Raw genomic sequence first — 24,060 nt, forward strand, 5'->3', positions numbered from 1 at the left:
TAGTTAAGACGTAGGAATGTCTTAATCATATACATACAATATTAAATTCTATCTATACATTTAGATTTCAAACCACTGAGCATTTGAATATGATAAGCAAATAAACAACAAAAAAGAAAGTTGGCTTCTGACTTCCATGTTCAAGACAGTGGTAGTTAAGCTATTTGTGTGTAATTTATTCCTCAAACATATGCCATTGAGGCACATCTTCTCTGTAGTTCCTTATGTCTATTTTCTTTTTACAATCATTTTTTATTCTATACCTTTGCTCTGCCATTGTCTTTATAATATAATTAATGCAAAAAGTCTGATCCTCGGAATCGAACCCTCCACCTACTAAAGTCTCAGTACTCTATCGCTGGGCTTCCACAACTCTCTATTTTATACAGTAAAACCTTTTTATTCGCGGGGTATAAGCTTCATAGATATGCCATACATATGATACGTTTCTAGGAGGAAATTAAAAAAATATAAGAGTCGATTTAATTAAAGTTTTTGAACATTTTGCATTAATGCTTAAATGGTTTGAATAATTTTGTTATTTTCTCTTGCTGTTTTTAAAAGCTCAATTCAGATTGATACGCAGCAGTTGTATTAGCAATTTGCGTCTTAACAAGACTTCGTTCCATAGACAGATCTATGTTTATAAAGAAATCGCAAAACTGATTTGCCATTTAATGGAATATTTAATGGAATCAGGCGTTATTTTGAGGAAGTCCATCCTAAGTAAGAAAAGGACCAATATTTAGCCACTTCCGCACATGCAGTGGTAGTCGTACAACAAATTGATTGCCATTCTTAAACCTTCATTAATATTTTTCAAATTAAATGTCACGTTTCCTGTGCTCGATAAAGCCTCTTCTTCAACAGGCTGTGAATTTGGCATTCTTACATAACTTATTACTCCACTTGACGGCATTTGAATAAGATATTGGGTAAGATACCTATTGGAATCCTTTTATTGTTATATATGTACTTATTAGATCTGTGAATGTGGGTATTTCGTGCATTTTTTAATCTGCAAAGAGTGAAAACGCGAATAAAGAGCTTTTACCGTACTTACCAATTTTAACAAGCTTTGCATTGGTGGTTTATATCCGACTTTTAAGTAAATAGCTGCGAATAATCACGGTTTAAACTGTACTTTGTAACTGTATTTTGTATATATTTTTCAATTCATTGCTGTCTTCCTGTAGGAAGCGTTCAGAATTCAGTGTTGTGTCAACATGGTGGTATATGGTCACCTTCCATTCACACCCAAAACCAGATACATCGTATTATATTATTTATATCTATAAATAACTTGCACTGCTCTACAATAATATTCTGACAAAAAAAAATTTACCCCGAAAAGCGTTCAAATCATTTACAATTAACTGGCAACACCGCGCGCGTGTAGGGTATCCCCCTCGCGAAATATTATTACCGTCATACCCGCGTATTACGATACGACAGGCCGTGACGGATCACCGCCCGGGCCGCTCGCCAAAAAATATGATGCTCTATTTACTTAGGGGCAGGCTGGGAGAATGTGGGAGAACGTCTAACTCGCAATCTCTGTGACGTCATTTTTTTTTGTCAAAACTAAGAAATGAGGGAAAAGGATGAACGAATCAGAATGAAAGAAAAAGACAGATCGAATTATGACATGAAAAAAAAACGTAAAATACTTCAAAAGTCTATTTTTGAAAAGAGAACATATATTCTTATCAAGTAGACATTTACACGCAGTTTTTAATCGTAAATTATTGAAACAATATATGTAGTTTACTGCGACCGACTCGAAATGCTGATCTTTGAGAAGAACCGGCCTGTTTTGATATATACATTTTTTTAAGGTCCCCGCTATTGGGGACCTCTCGTTCCCCTATCTCGTGTGGGACAGGGACTTTTTATTTCTAATAACTTATTTATATTTTTTTTTATCATCATTCTTCCCTTTCATGTATCATATTATCTGTAGTACTGTTTCTTTCATTCTACAATTTTCCCAGTCTTTCTCTTTCATGATATATACATTACTACATCAACCCTGTAAATGACTCAATTCGATTAAACTCAGGCCATTCGTAGGACTCCGATACGATTCCGAACTCCTGCTAGAAAACAAATATTAGTGAAGACAGCATAGCCTCACTGATAAATGTCGATAAAGATAAGCCTGCGTTTTAATACTGCAGAGCAAAAATTCAGGACGTGATCAAAAGAAACAGTACCGAAAAGTTACAAAATATAAAGAGAGTAATAAAACATATATAAAAAACTGGAAATAATGTAATAAAAAACAATCAAAACTAGACAGGAACGTACGAGAAAAAAAAGTGTTCCACACGTTTCGATCAACCAAAAACTCTTGAATGGTAGTAGTGTTAAGATTGTCATCATTTCAAAAATTAAAAAAAAAAAAAAAGAAATAGACCTCCTACTTTGATTTACAATAGAAGCGGAAGGTAACGGTAGGTAACCTGCATTCAACGGATGGACGCTATACTCTGCTACTCTCTTTATATCATTCAAATTACCAACATTTTTCGTTATCACTCCTAATATACCTATGGGGGGATATTCCATAATTGCCACGATTATAGTATATAGAGTACATATCTGCACAACTATCAACATCGTATCGATTAATCGATTTAGTATTTTTTTACAAAAACCCAGGTCAATATGAGCTTACCTATCAAGTCACAATTCATGTTAAAATACATGACAATGATAGTTCGAAATATAGTTTGAGAAGTATGAAATGAATTCAAAATTGTTTTATTTTTCTCACGCGCACATATATCTTTAATAACGTAGTTAGAACAATATATTCCCAAGCTATATTATCGTATTAAAAATCTCATACGCAATAGAGTTATTTTAGAAGTTTATGTTTGTTGAAATTAACATTTATTACGCGTAATTTATTGTAAAAGCATACACAGAAGTCTATTATGGACTTACCAAATAAGGCACAAAGGCTTTATTATTATTTGAGCAAATGGATGTCTACTTTTGGACATATGCCTTTCCATAACAACCTGCAACCATCTTCTTCCGACAAGCCTAACAAAGTCCTATGTATACTTTAAGGCATCTGTTTGACAAACTATGTGGCATCCCCGTATCAACTTGCCAATTCTCTAGTCTTTGTCGGTCGCTTTCGTTTCCTATTCCATTTCATAGAAAAATCCAAAACATTGCCCTCTACATATCTCGTTGACAGTCTGTGAGGTTGAAATTAAAACTAAAGTGAGAGACATTAACATATTATTTCTATTATTAAATACAATATAAATAGCAACATTGTGATATTTACGTATTAAGTGATAATTTTAGTAATTTAAAACATTTTTTAAAGTTAATTTTAATTATTTAACAATGAATTAGTAATATAATCATATCTAATAATTAATAATTAATTTTCGAAGTTATCAGCAATAATAATCAAAATTCATGAAATAAATCTTTTATAACTAATACGCCTATTTTAACTTCCGTAACGCCACTGTCATTGTCTTGTCATAATTTTACCGCGTAAAAATCAATCATGGCGCCACATTTTTTTAAACCTATTAATTTTAGACAAAGGCTGCATAGCGTTCAGCCTAAACATCTACCAGTTATTTAATACTATTATAACTTGTTTATTTGTAAAAAATAAACGCAGTAATTGTTTTAGTTTCTGTTTTATTATAACTAGAGAGAGCCAGTTTGATATGAGCGTTATTTGGTGACAATTTGGGGGCCGATATCGAGGTAACAGAAGCCGACGGATTAGCGGATTTGGGATATTGTTAATGCTCTGTTTGTCCTGCTTTCCAATTTGTGGCGATAGCGACCGATTATAGCGTGTTTATTAAAAACACTAACGCTTGTTTGCATACCCGGAAAACATCTGTTATATGCTAATAAATAGCAGTGGATAAAGAATGAATAAAGAATTTTTTTTTAATACTAGTTACAGCTAAAATGTTTATCTGCGTTGAGTTGGATAAATTATACAATAACATATATAAGAAGCGTTCTCATCAGCGGATATACATCTACGGCAAGGTACAGGCAACTTCCAAAAATCGCCCTGATGCCTGATGCCTTGACTATCTCGTCGGTCTACCAAATAGGCCTACCCAGGCCGCTAAACAAAGTAAAAAAAAACTAAAACACTACTTCAAGAAGGCCTCCTCTCACCTTAACCTCCTTATAGATAATTGTACTCGCTACTCCCCAGGTACCTCCTTTAGAAACCTCGTAAGGCGTCCTAAAGACATCCTTGCGGATCCTATTGGAAATATCCCACATCACAGTCATAACAAACCACATGCTTCAGACACTCACAACTCTGCAAGCGCTAAAACTCTCACAGCGATAGCCACTGCACTGACGACCGCTCAGCGCACGAAAAAACTAGTGCGATGTACAAAAGATAAGCACAACACTCTTCATCGTCCGAATCGCAAACGGCGTCGACCGCCCAACCACGTCTTCGCGACCAACGTGGGCGATCCGAGATAGGATCAGTAACCTTAGATTGCCGAGTGGTCCACGCTGCCCTCCAATCCACACTCTATACTCACTACACCAACATCAACATTGATCAGGTGAACATCGTCTTCACTGCTTCCACTTCCATCGGAGTGTCAGATGTAGATTCTGAAACACGAATGCTTTAGTTTTTAGTATAGTTCACGGACCCTTCCGTAAACTCATGTCAGACAAAACTGTAAAAGCCTTAGGATAACAGCCAAAATATCTTCGAAACAGTACAGTACTAAAACACTTTTTTTAAATGTCATGAATTTTCAAAGTTACATCAATATAAATGTAAAAATTAAAGTATAAATTCCACTTTTATAATACCGTTTTTTTTTTTAATTTTCTATTAGCATAAGCACAAAAGTCGAAAGTGATACATCACTTATGTCAGCCTGTCACACCGTGCGATCATAATTATTCCTACGGATTCCGTCCGCGTATTCAAATATCACCTACGATATAATCGCTCGCTTCTCCTGTCGCCTCTTGCCGAAATTGAAACGTCCAGCTGCCCATGTACTGTTTTTATGTAACCTACACCCATTTTTCGGTAAAGAATTCGAGCAAACATGGCCGCTTATAAAAAAGAAACATTGCGAACACATCTGCCGCATTGTTCGAATTTCGACCAATCGCGACGTTTCCCGCGCCCCTGTTGTCAAATCCGAATTTCGGTGATGCTTGACATTGCCTGCATGACACCCCTCATCATGTGGAAAGTTATCAGGGTGATGACAATGATGATCAGTATTGATTGTCCATTCATTAACAAAGAAATATTTCTTCTTTTTTATTTTGTCAATTCTTATTATTGCCAGTTCCTTAGTATCGATACTAAGCATTAAAATTAATTAATTTTATTTGTTCAACAATTGACATTAACAGTTTATTTCTTTATTTTATATTTATCATACAATGTATAACGGCGTACTTAACGCCGAAGGGATTTTCAACTAGTTGTTTGTTAAACTAACAAAGATAGATGAAATATATCAATAACATAAAAGAGAAACATTAAAATGAAAGGTAGGTAAACAAATAATTGAGATAAAAAACCAGGTATAAATATTCTAATCACTACTACGAGTATTACCTATAGTGGTAAAGTAATACAAGAAAATGACGTCACAAAGTAAAAACAAATTATTTAGATCCAAGATCGATTTCATCGAGGAAGCAAATCTTTCTATCGCCAATGTATTTGCTTTTATGGCAGAATCTAGGAAAAACTTGAAATAAATAACACTGAATTTAAATGTATATTATTTAAATATGTTGACTTTACAAAGATGTTTACAAAAGCCAATAAGAAAGAGAGAAATTTTTTTTTAAATTAATAATGTAAAAAAATTAAATATAAAGATAAATGCCATATCGAATGATATTTAAAAATAGTCATATACGTCAGTTATATTATCTGTACACATTCTGTTTTTTTTTCGTCGGGGTGTAGGGCGTTGACGCGACGCCATTCGGCCAGTCGTGTTCAACAATTGAATTGATTGAATTACGGGTAATTTGAACATGTCGCGAGTGTTATAGATTGCCACCCGCATCGAATTTGTAAATGGAAGGGTAAATATAAAAGCTGTAAATGAAAATATAGCTTTTTAATTACCGTTTAAAAGTGCTTACAATGTAACGTTATTTACAATTTAAATAGTATTTAACTTGATGTAACTTGAATAAGTAAAATGTTGGCATTTATTATTCATTTTATTTACACTTAATGACTAACGGATGCGACGTTACAGTCATTAATTTTAAAAAATAAACGTTTTTATTAGACAACGAACGTAGTTGGATGCCAATAATTTATAAAACGTAAAAAAAAACTGTGATTTTGAACTAAAGAGCATTCAATAAGAGTAAAATTTTTCAATTAGTATTTATTTACATATTTGTTAGAAAAGAATATATAAAGACTTCGCGGCCAATACTATTCTTCGCTCTGTCCTTTTTAAAATGGTAAAAAAAGTTTTCAAAATATATACATATATACTTGGGGACTTGAAAGATTTGTATTTGAATGGCGAGATATCGACTGAAGCGAAATAATAACTATATATTGTATAAATAATAATTTATAATAAAATATATTGTACGATGCAATTAAATTTTTCTTAAATGATTATTGTTTTTCTGTTATTTTTATAAATCGCTCATAAATACTTTTTAATTAATAAACTTTTTAAATTTCATTGTCATATCTTCAAATTCTAAATCCACGGATAGTTCCGAATCCACAGATTAACAAAGAAAAGCAATAGCTTTTCTGTGGATTCGGAACTAGCCTATAAGAGATTTTAACGCTTGTATTCTAAATGGTTGTATGCTACATATTTTAAAATAAAAAATAAATTATAAAAAAACTTACACAATACACAAATATTTAATATAAATAAAATATAAAATAAAGGAGTATAATAATACATAAGAAAAATATAATATATAAGCAGGATGTAATAAATATTTTAACGACATTTTAATGGTAACATTTCAACCGACGCGTTTATTGGTGAAATTGCAAATGGCGGCCGGAAGCATGAAGTCAGCCATTCGAGTGACGCGGTTATCCGTTCAATTTCACATTTAAAATACTCAATTGAGAATTTGAAATGAATAATTTAATTTCATTATAAAAATTCACACCCCAAGCTAGAATACCAAGGGGATGAATATTACCCTATCGGCAATCTGCGACATCCATCTACATAACACAAAAAGAACAATTATAAGATGGCAAATTACATTTAAACTTTCTATCCTCTGGTTCTTCGATTAACATAAAGTACAGATATGAATACGATAGAAGTTTTGATTCATCACCATCAATATTATGTCAGACGATAGTCTCTTTCTAAAAGGTGATCAATGACCGATCTTGTTCTGCCCGTATCCAACAACTTCAAGCGACCTTTACTAGGTCCTCGAACTCCTAAGGGCCTACAGAATCCACGTCCAGCTCGTGGTCGAGAACCTTTCGTCTCCAACGGCCTGTCAACTGTCACTTCAAACAATCACTTCTTCGAATTACATCCAATAAGACATTTTATTACAAACTTAATTCCCAAAAATCATAAAATAATTAGTTATAAATAGTTCTACCTTACTATGCGTTCTTATGCAACTGTTTTAGTAAACATTAAATTGCAAAAATAAAAGTTATAAGCCGTGACGCATTTAAAATTCCGCCATTTTGACGAAATGTGAAAAACGCCATGTTGCAAAAAATTATTTAAAAAAGGAATCGTCATTGACCGATCCTTTTTATTTTCTAATCTATTTAAAATATCAATGATTTTCATATACTTTTAAGATTTGTATAAAATATTCTTTTCACTAATATTATACAGTATGTTTGATAATGGGTTTAAAAAAATTATATTCACTTCGAATGTATAACTCATTTCACAGAAAGCTTTATCTTTTGCACCTATTTTTAATAATCCTGTATAGAGTGATCGCTATGAAATATGTCACATTAATTTTTTATAGGAATGTTTGAAAAGGAATCCTCGAGTTTTGACGGCATGGCGCAATTAGAAACAAAAGTGTTGCCATCTTTTAGAAAAAAAGAAAATTAAAAAAAATTAAAGACTAACTCTAAAAAATGCAACCTCGAAAATCTAACGACGCACAATTAAAATTAGTACTAATTAAGCAGCGACGCAACTTCGAAAAAAACGCAAAACGAAACGACGCAAAGTGAGGTATTGGTGTATGCGGTTACTTAAAATCGTAAAAGTTATTGAAGATAGCATTAAAATTATTCATGCACTACATTTTAATTACCACCGTATAAGGATCAAAGTCCAATAGCATTAACACAGAGGATGATTGGTTATAGGAGTTAAAATCTTAATTACTGTAAATTAATGTTCACACTAAAACACACCAAAATACGTAATAATAATGTAATAAGAATAGTTATTGTGTAATAAAAATATGCGTATTATACATAAAATGATAGACGAAACAAATTAAACAACATAGATAATATATTTATTTTTTATTAACTTAAATTATACGCATGGATATGTTTTTAAAAGGAATACAATGTAAAGAAGGTTACGCAATCGGATGGAACCGAACACCGCCGTTCGAAAAATAAGATTGGTAAAAGCCAAAAATGGCGGACAGTCGCTGCTCCGCAAACATTTACACTCGGCGTAATGGATTAGCGATGTCGCGGCCTTCTGCTCGGGCTGAACAAACACCGGTTCCCGCGCGCCGGCACATCACTCTTGCGCAGATTAAAAACGAGGGAAAACAAAGCAATGTCAAAGATTTGGCGGGAAAATAAAATATACATTTATTTCTTATCTACGCATTTTATTTCTTTTTTAATTTAATCGTTCTTTATAGATTTAGATATATATTTTTAAAACACAAATTAATTTATAACATGATTATTCGAATAAAAAGGAATATTTTTATTTAAAATAAATTAATATAACATATTTTAGAGTAATTGATTTTTTTATTAATGCCCAAGAACTGTCACACGCGAATTTCAAAGCGAACTGTTAAATGAGATTTAAATTTTAAATTATAATTTTAATTTGTTTTTTTTCTATAAGATACTTCTAAAAGTAATAGGAAACTTATAATTAGACTATTGAAAACGGCGTCTTTCTTAATCTATGGTTTTATATCTATTCGTATTTACTATAATGAATAAAATTTTGTCTAGTCTTAACGAAAACTTAATCTAGAATCACAATGATGCCTCTTGAGTAATCATTTCAATATTGATGCAGACTTAAATGAATGAGGACGAACTTACTCCGAATAATAATCGTCAAATATGACAATATTTATGTTTATTACATATTTAAGTAAACTATTTTGACAGTTGACAGTACTCAAGCACGGAGACATTAAAATTCAAATGTTTAAAATTATTTTTCGTCTACCTAAAAAAAACAAGTAAAAAATAAGATTATTGGAAGAAGGTAAAGAAATAAATTTATTTTACAACAAGCATTTTAAGAATTCGTATCTAATAAATTTTGGTATAATTATATTTTGACACACTTATCAAATATTTATTCAAAGTGAATCGTTTCGGAGAATTATAATTAAACTAACAAAAGGTGGAAACCGTGAACAGTTGGTCAAATATTAACCAGTGTAAATTTGATATATGCGTTGTATAAATGGCGCCAAAGGTTGCTAATCCTTGATTTTATCACGTCCGTTGCGTAATTAAATAAGGTTTTATTTATCAAGCATATATTGAACACCATTTTAAATTTCGTATAATGAACTATGAATTTATAAATAAGGAAACGTACTCAAAAACCGCTCAGTAAATTTAAAAAAAAAACTATGTTTGTCTATGCTCTTGTGACAGATTCAATATTTAATATTATCACACACGGCGTAGGATTCTAAGTTTTTTGTAAACAATACAATTATCGGAATTACAATTTTATAAACGAAAAATAAATATTAAAACAGATGTTTATATACACATAAATATTAATTTCAAGTTCTACCATATTTTTTGTGTGTTGGCAATAAATGCAATGTCATAAAACAGCGGTAAATGTTTTTACTCGATTACTTTAATAAAACTGCTTCGTTATATTGCTTCCTTACAACGCATAGGTCTCCACTGAGGAAATCCTTGGGATGATATACCATAATTGGTAAGCTGGTTGGCGATCTTAGAGTAGTATTATGGTAAGAAAAGGATCAATATTTAGCCACTTCCGCACATGCAGTAGTAGTCGTGCAACAAAGTGCACCGCCCGCCAGCCCGCTGATAAATGCAAATTACACAACTACCACCGTTAAATCACTCAACTCGTGTTTCACCCCTCCACGGGGCATCTTCAGGAGTTATATTACACCGATTAGTGCCAAACACAGAGTCTAGTATTATGGTACTCAGAGGACACTGCTGCCTATTCACTAGAAACTCATTTGTGAGTAGTGGTAATCCTATGTAATTGATCCACAAAGTTTGAATTATATAATACTGTATCCCGGGAATCGAACTCGCGGCGATGGGATGGGTTATCACCGCTATACTGTACTACAATCATCATCAATACTTCACCATATGGCAGAGACCTATATCCTGCATCCTCTATGGATTTCTAAAAAGACCTATTGAAAGCCTATATGTTTTTCGATGAACTTCACAGTCGTATGTCCAGATTGTTAGAGGACTAATACCGCTACGTAAATAGGATCAATTTGTCGATTCCTTTGTGATTTTATTTCAAGCTTTCCCGAATAGTTCACAGACACATTCTTCCTCGTTTATGTCCAAATCTTTCACCACGCAGGTCGTTCGATTGTGGAATGATTTACAGCTGAATATAAGACGTGCTAACTCACTACATATTTTCAAGAAAATTGTTAAGAAATATTTACTAGGCCTATGATTATCTATGTTATTTTATTTCTTTTTCTTCTTCTGTTTCTTTCTGAGGCAAGTGCGATCGAACCAATACTGATCGAAGTCAGTAAGAAGTTATTATTTATTATTGTATTATATTTATAATGTGTATTAAACCTTATTTATTATAAGTATATATGTTGTATACGTATGTATGTCTATGTATGTACACGTAAACTACCCTTTGTAAGTACTTTTACCTTTTCTATACTATGGTTGTCTGTAATAGATTGCCTTATGTGATAAGACCGCCCAATGTACTTTTTTGTATATTATTGTAAAACTTATTAAATGTATCTTAACGTGTACAATAAAGAATATTAAATAAATAAAAATAGTTAACTATGTAATTTATTATATAAATAAGGCTTCGTGTAGAAATACACTGGGGCATACATTACAGTCAATTTAAAAAAAAACTGTTCAACTTGTGAGTGGAAGTGCTTCGATGAGTTTTCCGTACCGTGATATCTTCATAACCTCAAAACTACAGCGGCCACCAATTCTGTTCGATATTGTATCCGAACGTAACACTTTTTATTATACTTGAGTGCGTGTATCGGAACGCAGGGCGTCTTTCACCGGCTTTTCACGGACATTATAAGTGTAACATATTTGATTTCTTTACATTAAAAAATTAATTAAATGTGCTTGTTTTATATCGATACCCGACATCGAATTCTGGTCCTTCGTGCCGGATCGGATTAACAATGTATACTTTCATCTACGGATGTAATAGTCTATCCTGGCCAATAAGATCCGAAGGTTTTCAAGGCTTTAGCGCTCTGCAAGGTATGTGGCCCAAGTACAAATATCACTCCAGTTATGCTTGTATACGGAGCGAGTCGGTTTCCACTCAGGCGACCCGTTGCGGGTGCAAACAATCGTTCTGTTTGCATGTTTGCGCAAGCCGAACGCTGAACGTGGCTCAACCAGGTGCGTTGTTCGCAACAAAGCAAACATTTTAGTCGTGGAATCCATAACATAAACAATTGGAAAGTCCAATGATATAGATTCGTAATTATGATCTGTTTTTGTTGATGCCTCAGAATAAGGTAAAGACGTCTAGATGCTCCCAAAAAAGCAATAAAACCATACCAGAAAGCTCTTTTGTGGGTGTTTAGGTATAGTTTATTTAGGGTCGTTCATTTTTTTTTATTAATTTTTTCACGCTCTTTTTTATCCTTCTCTTCTTTCATACGTTAAATAATCTATCTTTCTACTTCTTTCATTTCACAATTTTCTCAGTCTTTCTCTTTCGTACTATTCGCCATACATTCATCCTCAACTACCATATTTTAGGTATCTTTATTTAAATTTTTCTTTAAATCTCAGTTTTATACATTTACATATATTTATCACAGTTTCTAATCTTTTCTTCTTTAATTAATAATTTCTTTCTTTACTTTAGTGCCTACTTACTATTTTATTTTCTGACAATATTTGAGCCTATAATTAAGTTTTATATCTCTCTATTGCTATTTTGGCTACCTTCTTACAGTAGTTGAGGAGGGATTTTCTTTCCTCTTCCTCTAACATGATGGTGCTGGTCGCCTCCTCAATCTTCTTTAGAAAAGCATTCAGGCTAATAGTCGATGTAATGATAGTATATAGTTGCCAGCTTTTATCTGTGATATATATATATATATATATCATAGTTTTAACTGGAGATTACTTACTAAGCGAAGCAGAGGAAATCGCTCCATATTCATAAGGTTGTACAAACAAGTGCAATACGTTGCAATAAGACTTAGTTACGTAAAAATCAGGTAAGATCTTAATACTGTGATACATAAATAAAAACTGAGATTAAAATTTGTAATTAATATAGGTATAATAGAAAGAACAAAATAAAAACGAGATAAGTCTGTGATATTTAATGAAATCAGGCGTTACCTTGCGGAAGTCCATTCTAAGTAAGAAAAGGACCAATATTTAGCCACTTCCGCACATGCAGTAGTAGTGCGCATTTATCAGCGGGCTGGCGGGCGGTGCACTTTGTTGCATGACTACCACTACATCTGTGGAAGTGGCTAAATATTGGTCCTTTCCATACTAAGTCTGTGATAGCAAAATAATGGAAAAATTAAAACAAATCTGTTATATCTTGGGGATGCAGGAGAGATATGTAAGAGGAAGTCTGAACGAAATGCAAAGAATGTAAACAATCATTTAGCCTTGTAGACAAAGTCCTTATCCCACATGTAGAGTTGAAAGAGAGATCTCAATGAACGGGGGGCAAAAAAGAGGGGAGCATAGGACGAAAGTGGACAGATGATCAGGTTCACGCTTCCTATCGATCCTTATATAAGTCAACGGAAGATGTCTACCCAGCTGTGGACATTTTACAGCTGGAATAATAAAGATAATGATGGCAAATCTTTGACCAACGAAGTATTCCTTGACAAACTATAACATTAATATTAATAAAGGATATATCGCCGAAAGAGATTTCTTTAATAAAATTTGTTGTAACATCGTGTACCAAACCCCTCATACGAAGTCCGGTGTGTCAATTAGAGTAACTTGGAAGGATTAAGATGAAATCGGAACATACGGTTCGGACAGGAAGGGTGGACATATCACTTAGCAACTTAATTTGATACTTAACTAAAGCTACAAGCTTAGACATGTCAAACAATAGTCGAAGCGTATTTCATAAAAATAACTATTACTATACTGTTTCCTCATTCCTCGCTTTTTGGCCTGCAAAGTCATTAATCACATTTTCAAAATCAATAGTGTCGACTACTTTGAAACACAGATATGTTTTTTTGTGATTTAGGCCCTTTTAAAAAAACATTTTATGCGTTTTGCGAATGAAAGGCTTAAAACATGTGTGCTGTGTATATTATAAATTGTAACCGTTTACTTTTTTTAATGTTCATATTATTTAACAACTTTTTTAGCACAAAAATAGTAAAATTCGATATTCTTTTTATGTTATTTACTTTAAATTATGGTTTTAATTTTTCTTATAACATTTCACTATTCATCATTCAAAAAAATTATTTTCAACTTTGGTGCCCCCTGCTTGTGGTGCCTGGTGCGGCCGCCCCGCTCGCCACCCCCTAGCTACGCCACTTATACGAATAGTCAAATTCACGGTTCGTTACGAAATCTAATCAAAAATGAGTAGATCCGCTGAAAAATCAAGGTAACAAACTTCGAAGAATTGCTCATTGTCTAAAGAGTGGGCGTGGCATGTGTCTCTCTTTTTTAACAATTATTTTGTACAATATAATTATGTAAAGATAGAGAGCAATGATAGCCTAGCGTTCGAGTGTCTTAGGATTCTGTTCCCGAGATACAATTTTATATAGTTCACTCTTTGTGGTTTAATTATGCATGTATCCAGATGATAGCCAGGGTCGTTCTCTGCGTGCCATAATATCACACTGCAATCGCCAATTCACCTGCCAAGCCTGGTTGTTATGGTATATACCACTATATCTTTAGGTTAGGCCTATAATCACAATTACATATATGAATAATGAATGGATGTTCGCAAATATAATAAAGATCAAAAGATATCTTAGACCTTCCGTTTCTTAATTTTAAATCTATAAGTAAAAGTAAGTTATTAAATAAATATTATTATATTATTCAAGAGTTTTTAGCTGATCGAAATGTGTGTAATTTTGTTTGTTGAATCATTTACATGATTGATATTATAATGTATGCATCAGATATTGTTAGATTTCATTTAAAAACAGCAACTGTTTAGTTTCTAGCCGCTTCTTAGTGTTCCGAGCCGGCGGTAGCTTACTGCTTATAATTTGCGGTACGGAAATTTCGTATTTACGAAATAGATGCGAATAAATGCGAAAATTTCTTATAAATGCGAATAAATGCGAAATGTATGCAATTTTTCCGTTTTTCAAGATCATTTTTAAATGCGTTAATTGATGAATATACACACTTTCATAGGTAAATTCAGTGATATCAACCCCGTATCATAGACCCCTAAGGCCTACGGGATATATTTCTTGGCTTACTTATCAGTTAAGAAGCTCTTTGTTTTGTGTAAAAGACCTCTGGTCAGTTGAAAATCCCTAATTTTTAGAAAAACGCCTTATCTTTTTTTCGAACTCTGCCATCAATGGGCTAATCCATGAACTCATAAAGTTTTTTAGTTTTAAAGTATAAATGCGAAATTAATGCGAAATTTGCAATGTTTGAAAAATTTAAATGCGAAATTGGTGATTTTTTTTTGCGAAAATTCCGTACCTCTACTTATAATGTTAAAATAATCCACGATTCAAAAGCGCATATATATGTCTAGTTGAATAAAGATATTTTTAATTTTAATTCGTTACATCATTTATAAGTAAATAACTCATACATATTTGTTAAATGAATACTTTTGACTCAATTATTAATTACGTAACTAAGATTTTTTTGCCTTTTTAATTTGTTTTTTAATTTCTATAAAATTTATATATTCTTTCTATATGAAAAGGCGCCAAATAAGGCGTTTATTTTGAAAGTGGCATATGTCACTTTTTTAAAAAAATCGATTTAATGACAACACTAAATACAATTGGTATCTTCTTATTTTTAAAAAATATCAATACCTAAAAAAAGTGTCTAATGCCACTTTCAAATTATTAAGATTTTTATTAAATTTTCATATTCTTATATGAAAAGGCGCCAAATAAGGCGTTTATTTTGAATGTGGCATATGTCACTTTTAACAAAAATCGATTTAATGGCAACACTAGATACAATTGGTATCTTCTCGTTTTTAAAAAACATCAAGACCTAAAAAAAGTGTCTTATGCCACTTTCAAATTATTAAGATTATTTAGCCTTTTTGTAATTTTTATTACATAATCATATTCTTATATTAAAAGGCGCCAAATAAGGCGCTTATTTTGAAAGTGACATATGTCACCTTTAAAAAATCGATTCAATGACAACACTAAATACAATTGGTATCTTCTCATTTTTAAAAAATATTAAGACCTTAAAAAAGTGTCTTATGCCACTTTCAAATTATTAAGATTTTTTTGCTTTTTTAATTTTTATTAAATTTTCATATTCTTATATGAAAAGGCACCAAATAAGGCGTTTATTTTGAAAGTGGCATGTCACTTTTTTTTAAAAATTATTCAATGGCAACTCTAAATACAATTCGTATCTTCTCATTGTTAAAAAATATCGAGACTGAAAAAAAAAGTTTCTTATGTCACTTTCAAAATAAACGTATTATGTTTTGTGCGTACATTTTAAACATTAGAACACGTTCTAGAACACGTTCTAGAACGGAGCAGCCTATATTTTTTTTTAAACCCGTAAAAGATTAGATTCGTAAACATCGATTACGCACAGATAACGATCGGTCGCCGGATTATCGTCAGCAATAGTGTAACGAATGTAATCGTATATATATATTTTATCTGTAATCCTCGATATGAAAAAAAAAGAAATCTTTGTTTTTTTTGGTTGCTGATTGTGCACTGATATAATAATCATATCTTATCTGTATCGAAACACTTACGTGTTTTCTTTCAAAAATTATTTATATCTTTTACTATACGCTGTAAATAATTTTATATATTGAATCATATAATATATTTATATACAGTAATACCCCGCTTTACGCGACCCCGTTATACGCGGTTTCACTATAACGCGAATTGCAAATTTCTCGCTCAAATGCCTCGAATTACGCGAAAGAGTGCATATAAATATAATGTAGTCATCAACTTCTCTATGGTGTCTTGACCATCTGTCAAACAATTAAAAACAGAGTTGGGTGTTATGAACGTATTTTACAAGAACGTAAACAAAACGTTACCCAAAAGACAATAGATGTATTTTTCCGTAAAAAATAAGAGTATGTGTTGCATAGTGTTCCTAGAATTAAAGTGATTGATTAAAATGATTTGTATTTTTTTTTTGTAATAATTTTTGACTATGTTTAATCATAAACCTCGTTATACGCGAATTTCAGTTAACGCGATTTTTTTTTGGAACGTATCCCTCGCGTAAAGCGGGGTATTACTGTACATGCCGCGAGATCGATTCAGAAATAAGGAGATTCGTAGAACTAAGTTCACCGGTGTAGCTTGAAAAATTGCTCATATAAACAGTCCAGGCCGAAAGGTACTCGGGTGACGACCACAAGCCGGTAGATACGACGTGGATAGGCCCCCCACTAGATGGACAGGCGACATACTTCAGGTCGCAGGAAGTTGCTGGATGCGAGCAGCGCAGGGCAGGTCACCAGGGGCGGCTTAACCTATAGTGCAGGGTGTGCAATTCACACGGGCTCCACCTTCACCGCTGCCGCCGACAGCTAAGAGCATCGCCTTAGACAATCATGCTCGTTTAGTCTCTCAACAGAGATGTGCTACAGGCATAAAAATGCGTGTTATTCTACCGTCATAAGAAGAAAGGCCGTAACTAATACCATACTGTAAGCTATACTTATAAAATAGCTTGTTGGAATAAAAAACTTTCTTGTTACGACGGAAAATTTAATAGTTATAGCCGCGGGAGGGGGGAGCATGCCTAGGAGGCGGCAGGGTTTTATTACACGGGCGCTACACGAAGTAGAATCGCTCATGCAGGTCACCGTTGCGTCTTTTGGGAGAGACCTATACCTTGCAGTGGGCTTCCATCAGCTGAAAAGAAGATAGATGTCTGCTGCAATGCAAGATATCTATCTGTGGGGGAGATCTCTGCTTTGACTATGGTACGGTCCTCCAGGGCGCCCTTGTGTCAAAATGTTACGCGGATATTATTTAAGTGTCAGCCCATTCCGAGATCCTCTCGTCGTGGGCCTTGAGGCTGTTCACACTATGAAACGTTTACCGAAGAGATCTCAGACCTCAGCGGCATTCCAATCCGGTAAAATAGTTGTATCTAGCAGCTGAAGTCCATGCTTCTCCCTCTCTTATATAATTCACACTTTGTGCATAAATTATAAAGAATTTCCACTCACAAGTGTCCAGGGGATGGGCAGCAGCGTCCTTATTGTACCATAATACCACACTGCAATCGCCAACCCGTCAATCAAGCGTGGCGATTTATTTATTTATTTACTTTATTGAAGATAAACAGTAACAAAGGGGAGTAAGAAAGTACAAACTTAAAAGCTTAGAAATATAAAATTAGTTACAATTGTTACATTATAACTATCTCACTAAGAACATTTAATAATTTAAAGTCGAATAATGACAACAAAAAACCAATAAAAACATTACTAAACAATACTGCATATCACACCGCAATAATTACGAGTCACAGCAAGCCGTCACGTTCCAATGAGGTTTAAATTATATTGTTAGTATCTAATAAATTCGAAAGAAATTGTCTTTTAAAAGATACGAAAGAGCACGATAATATATCAATATCACTAATATATGAATTGTGATTATGGTATATCCCGTTATACATACCTTTACAGAAGGCTTTTGTCTTGCAATGGGCATCTAAGAGCCAAAACGACTATGAAATATTAAAATAAAAAACTAGCTTCAACGATTATATGTATAAACTATATTATACCTTTAATTACGTAATTATAGTCCTGTTGTAGTCATGTATAAAAAAAATCTAAATTTTATAATGCTATAAAGTAAATTTTAAAATGTAACAAATAACATCTCATAATACAATATATAAAACATTAACTAACTATTGTCTTTCATTTTTAATTGTAAAATGAATTTGACATTTTCTATAGACTGCATTTTAGAGAGAGAAGTTAGACCTATTAATTCTTCGATCTCCTTTCTTCCATCGGACAAGACGCACAGATTCTCGACATCCACACACGGTTGAAGTTCCTTCAACCCGCACAATTTTGATACTACCTTTATAGTGCGAAAAACCTTCCGGACTTGTTTCCAGATAACTTTAAGTTAGTAGCGTTCAAGTCAAGAGTGAATAGGTATCTTCTAGACAAGCATGTAGCATTGTAGACTTCATCGCTTAAAATAATGCTAGATAGAGGTGTATTTAACACGTTCACTGCGGCTTGAGGTCGATTCAGCCTCATGGTAGACTTTGCACTGGTGCGGCGCGTAAAACTCGTGTTTTCTCTCTAGTGCGGCGGCTGTTTACACTCAACCGTATGAGATATGACAAAGACTAATAGCTTTCTTTATGTCTGCGAAGCATTGACTCAATATTGTAAAAAAATGATTGAAACATGAGGCAGAAAAGGCCTCAACCGCACTACTAGGAAGTTCTTCAAAATTGGGCCCGCAGTGAACGTGTTAACTTGCAGTCGATATAAAAATATATTAAACTACTAAAACTATTTTATATGAAAACAAAAACGTCAAAATATAACAATAGAACTAAGTAATTGTTAAAATGGCACAGGTATGATACAGATAGACAGTGGTCACAATACATGTTTACTTATCTACACATAATAAACGTCAAATGCGCTGACGCCGGGCATTCGCGGCGGGGCGCCGGACTATTGAAGTGTGTTTTATCTGTGCTGCAACAAAAAATTGACACCTGTCACGGATTGACGTTCCCAACGGCTCCCACGAACCGATCTGCGTTTAGTAAGATTATCCTCGCAATGAGGCTTTTGTGTAAACATACCTGTCCCGGACAAACAAGAATTATGCACGGATGGAAAGAGCACAATGACCGAATGAAGTCATCGTTACTTAGAGAACAACATCGCACTCAAATATTTACAGCCGCTGCGATGTATATCCATTGTTCATATTTATTATATTTACAAACAAAGTAATTTCATTGACAAAGTATCTTCGTCTTCTTTAAGACAGTATACTCCGTGGAATATCTATAGGGAGATATACACTACTTAATGAAATCAGGCGTTACCTTGCGGAAGTCCATCCTAAGTAAGAAAAGGACAAATATTTAACCACTTCCGCACATGCAGTGGTAGTCGTGCAATAAAATGCACCGCCCGCCAGCCCGCTGATAAATGCGTATGCGGCAAACAATGCGAATCACACAACCGCCACCGCCAAATTACTCAACACGTGTTTCACCCCTTCCTGAGGCATCTTCAGGAGTTATGTTACACCGATTAGTGCCAAACACAGAGTCCACTACGCTTGGCAGGATGGTTCACGATCGCAGTATAGTATTATGGTACGTAGAGGGCGCTGTTGTTCATCCTCTGAAATCTTATTTATGAGCATAGGAAATTCTGTATAATTAATGCACAAAGTATGAATTATATAGGACATGTCCCAGTAATCGAATTTGCGACCTTCTATCGCAAGTCTCAATCCTTTACCGCTGAGCTACTACTACTATTTATTTTTTTCATGTATTTCGTAATAAATGTTATACGGACAAATCAAGATTTTTCATATATATATATTGAAATGGTTAAACTTTTAAGAAACAAGCTTTACAGAGAAAAGATAGTAGGCTTTTGCCACGCAGACTAAGAGCGAATTGGTGGACACATCTTTATAATATATAGTGGTGGAAAGTCGATGTTCTTAGAATTCCACTGATTATTCTACATTTCCACCGTGAAATTGACGGGTCCACCACGCTGCTGTGAAAAGAGTAAAACGCAGTGGTCGGGGCTGACGACCCGGTCAAAATGTTCAGGGACACCTCGGTGCAATGCGCTGACTTTACCTTTACCGACCTGATTCAACTCCCCACATAACCAAATGTACTATTACAGTATTTCTTTTTTTTTTAAATAATATTTCACAAACCACAGGATGCGTAGTAATCCTGGAGAAACCCCCATGCAATGAAAGAATAACTTTTTAATATATCTCATGTTTTCTTTCCAGCACCGAAACTGATGATACCACAAACGGATTTCACCAACCAAGGCGTCCTCGGCAGTCCTCAAGACGGCATCCGTACACCAACTGGCAGCCAGATGATGGCAAACCCACTGCTTAACTTGAACAACACGGGAAGAACTAATTTCACCAACAAACAGCTGACGGAACTCGAGAAGGAGTTCCACTTCAATAAATACCTCACCAGGGCCAGGAGAATAGAGATAGCCTCCGCCCTTCAACTTAATGAGACCCAAGTTAAAATATGGTTCCAGAATAGACGAATGAAGCAAAAGAAAAGGATCAAAGAGGGTCTTATTGTTGCGCCGGAGGTCACACCAACCACGTCCTCTCATTCCAATCCAATTGGATCAAGCGAAAATAGTCGAGAATCCAGTTAAAGTGAATAACTTAAGGACTATTCTCGTTAAAATTAGGAGGCTTTCGTCATTATTTTGTGATGTGAACAGTGAAATAGATTCAAATAAATACAGACTTCAACACTGGTATATGTGTCAAAGTATCGTGTATATATTTCGTTAGTAAAATCTAATGCTCATGTGAAATTCAGATTGAACTTATTAACTTCAAACTTATCGCATTGAATAGGCTAACTTGTAATTATTAAAAGCTCCGTATATATTAGTTGTAGAATGGTTCACTGTCAACAATTCAGCATAATAATTTTAAAGGTTTCAATGTTTTGCGTCATGTTTAATGTACATGGCATGGCATTTTAAATTTTCACTAACGTAAATAGATGTATCAATTTTCTTTTAAAATTAAAAATAATATAAATAGCATTACAAATAGTTTATTTAAATAAAAGTAAAAATATATTGTCTGTAGAAAAAATTTTGACAGCACTTGTCATTTATTCAAACTGTCATAAAATTTGTTTTCTTTACCAATTGTCATAATTTAATATATATTTCTTATTTGCATAAAAACAAATTTAAAAAAAATATTACAACATATCAAATAATGTTATAAAAATGTGTAAAAACTTTTTTATTCTTTTATTCTGTGAAATGCTATTTATTTGGTATCATAAGAAATTGATATTTCGTTTTAAGTTAGCTTAAAAATCGACGAAATTGAATTGCCAGGAGTGAAATGTCAATGTGTCAATGTCAAACTTTCGTCGAGAGTTGTGAATTTTGTTTTCGATTTGGTTTGGTTCCAATATACGTTTTGCTTTTTTACTTATTTAATTTTGTACAATCTTATAATATAGACCAAAGCTATTGTTTTTTTTTATTTATTAAGTACTTGGTATCTGTGGTAGTTCAGTAAAGCGCTGGTTCATGCCGTCAGTGTATATAGCGAGGTTGCGAGGTAGATTGGATTGTGTGTACATTTTTTATCGTTAGGACCTTTTACTTATTCAATAAATTAATTATATCTATTTTCAATTGAAGTTTTATTCAGCCTTACTAAATGTATTGCATCAAATGTATTTAATATATTTAATCTCAATCATACGACGCCGAATGTAAAGAAGAACTATTAAATCATTGTAATTTACAAACATTTTAACTGTATGACCATGCTACCACATTTGAAATGGATGTCACAGAATTCATATTTAAAAAAATATTATTCTAATTAAAATGACAAGTTGAAATGCACACCTGGCTCTAATGTCACGCCATCTAGCAACCGGCATACATAATTACAGTATACAAATAGATATAAATAGTAGTATTACTCTTGAAATACAAATTGAATTAAACACAAATAAGTTTATGGCTAATTTGTTATGTAAATATTTAGACTCATTACGTTTAAAAGCTCTGTAAAAGATACTTCATTATTACTACAAGTTTCATTACTTTGAAGAAAGTGACATCTGTTGAATGCTTTATACACTTACATATTTTTGATTATAGCGCCATCTAGCGATTTAATAGAAACCTTTTTAAAGAATGTTTTTAAAAATTTCATTCCTTTCAATAATTTCAACATAAATTAACAATTGTATTAATTGTTACATATATTCGGTATATTTATTAAAAACAAATTCAACAGAAAAAATTAAATGTATTTAAGCATCTATCATTTTATGAACGAACTTTTTGGCATTGATTGCCTCCATCTATTTTTTAAAATGGCATTTGCAGATTCTGTGTTTACGAAGGTGCATTCACAGGTCCACCTGAAGATGCGCTCTGGTTGAACCTCTGTACCAGGGGTAGCCAACCTGCGGCTCTGAAGGAACATTTGTCGCTTTAGTGAATTGTAGTCTAGTTCTATTTTCGTTACAAAAATTATCATAGTGAGATTTAAATAGCTCTATATTAACCAATCAACATTTAATAGAAAGAAGTTTGCCAGAAAAATATTAACGAAATTTTATAGAATCAACGAGAGAAGTAATATAAATGTGTTTATTTGAGTAAGACAATAAAAAACAATGTACATAAAACATTTTTTCTTTTCAGCCAATAGACGCATGGCACGCCATTGGCTTTCTCTAAAGATTACCACCTTGATCAGTCTTCCGCTGCCATCTACTTGCCGCAACCTTGACTAGTAAGGAGCTGGTGGTCGCGACTAGAGAACCTTTCGGCCAATACATCCATCAGTTACATGGTGTGCACCGGCCACTGTCATTACGAGCAATTCTTAGAGCTGTCTGTGACCTTGGTTCCTCTGCAGATTCTCTATGTCTATTTTAATCACACAGCGAAGCTTCAAGCATTAAATATTACCACAGCATATATTTACACCAAATTATAATTCTTGTCAAATAAATAAAAAATAGTTTTTATGACCATTATATATACATTATTTTTAAAAATAAAGTATTATTTTTAAAAAAAAAATTTAGTCACATTGTATAAATATAATAAAGTTCCAAAATATATGTTAGACAATCCGTTTCTTAATTTTATATCATTCAAGATTTTTTAGTGGATCGAAATGTGAGAAACTTGGTTTGTTGACTCATTTACATGATTGACATTATAGTATATACGTGAAACATTGTTAAATTTAATTTAAAATAGCAACTGTTGAGTTTCTAGCCGGCTCTAAAGAAATCAGGGTTCCGAGCCTTTAGCAACTTACTACTTATGTATAAATAATCGTCTTTTTAATGGTAACTATTAAATTATTTTCAAATAAAGATATTAATAATTTGAATAATATGTTTTTAACCTAGATAAAAAATCTTAAAATATTTGACAAGGTGTAATAAAAATAGCAGGTGCTAATAATAGCATATTACGGAAAAATAACACAGCGTTTCAGCTATTTTATTTCCCAGATATAACTACACTAATACTATAACTACACACTAACATGTGGCAAAACCAGTCAAAACTTACCTGGAAACACTTCAATGGGAAGTTCTTC

At 33.1% G+C, this 24,060-nt stretch overlaps 1 protein-coding gene across 1 annotated transcript in view; it reads left to right on the plus strand.

Annotated features, from left to right (window-relative positions):
• Positions 1 to 21,501, plus strand: part of LOC137923935 (homeobox protein Hox-A1-like) — a 62,236-nt gene extending 40,735 nt beyond the window's left edge. The window contains exon 2 of the mRNA XM_068767191.1: positions 20,707 to 21,501. Within this exon, the coding sequence (XP_068623292.1) occupies positions 20,707 to 21,101 (395 nt within the window). The 3' untranslated portion in view covers positions 21,102 to 21,501. The remainder of the gene's footprint in view (positions 1 to 20,706) is intronic.
• The last annotated feature ends 2,559 nt before the right edge of the window (positions 21,502 to 24,060 follow it).

Source organism: Battus philenor, unplaced genomic scaffold (assembly GCF_028537555.1).
Source record: "Battus philenor isolate CCGP_79_NKW_IND1 unplaced genomic scaffold, ilBatPhil1.0.hap1 SCAF_10, whole genome shotgun sequence".
Lineage (NCBI taxonomy): Eukaryota > Metazoa > Arthropoda > Insecta > Lepidoptera > Papilionidae > Battus > Battus philenor.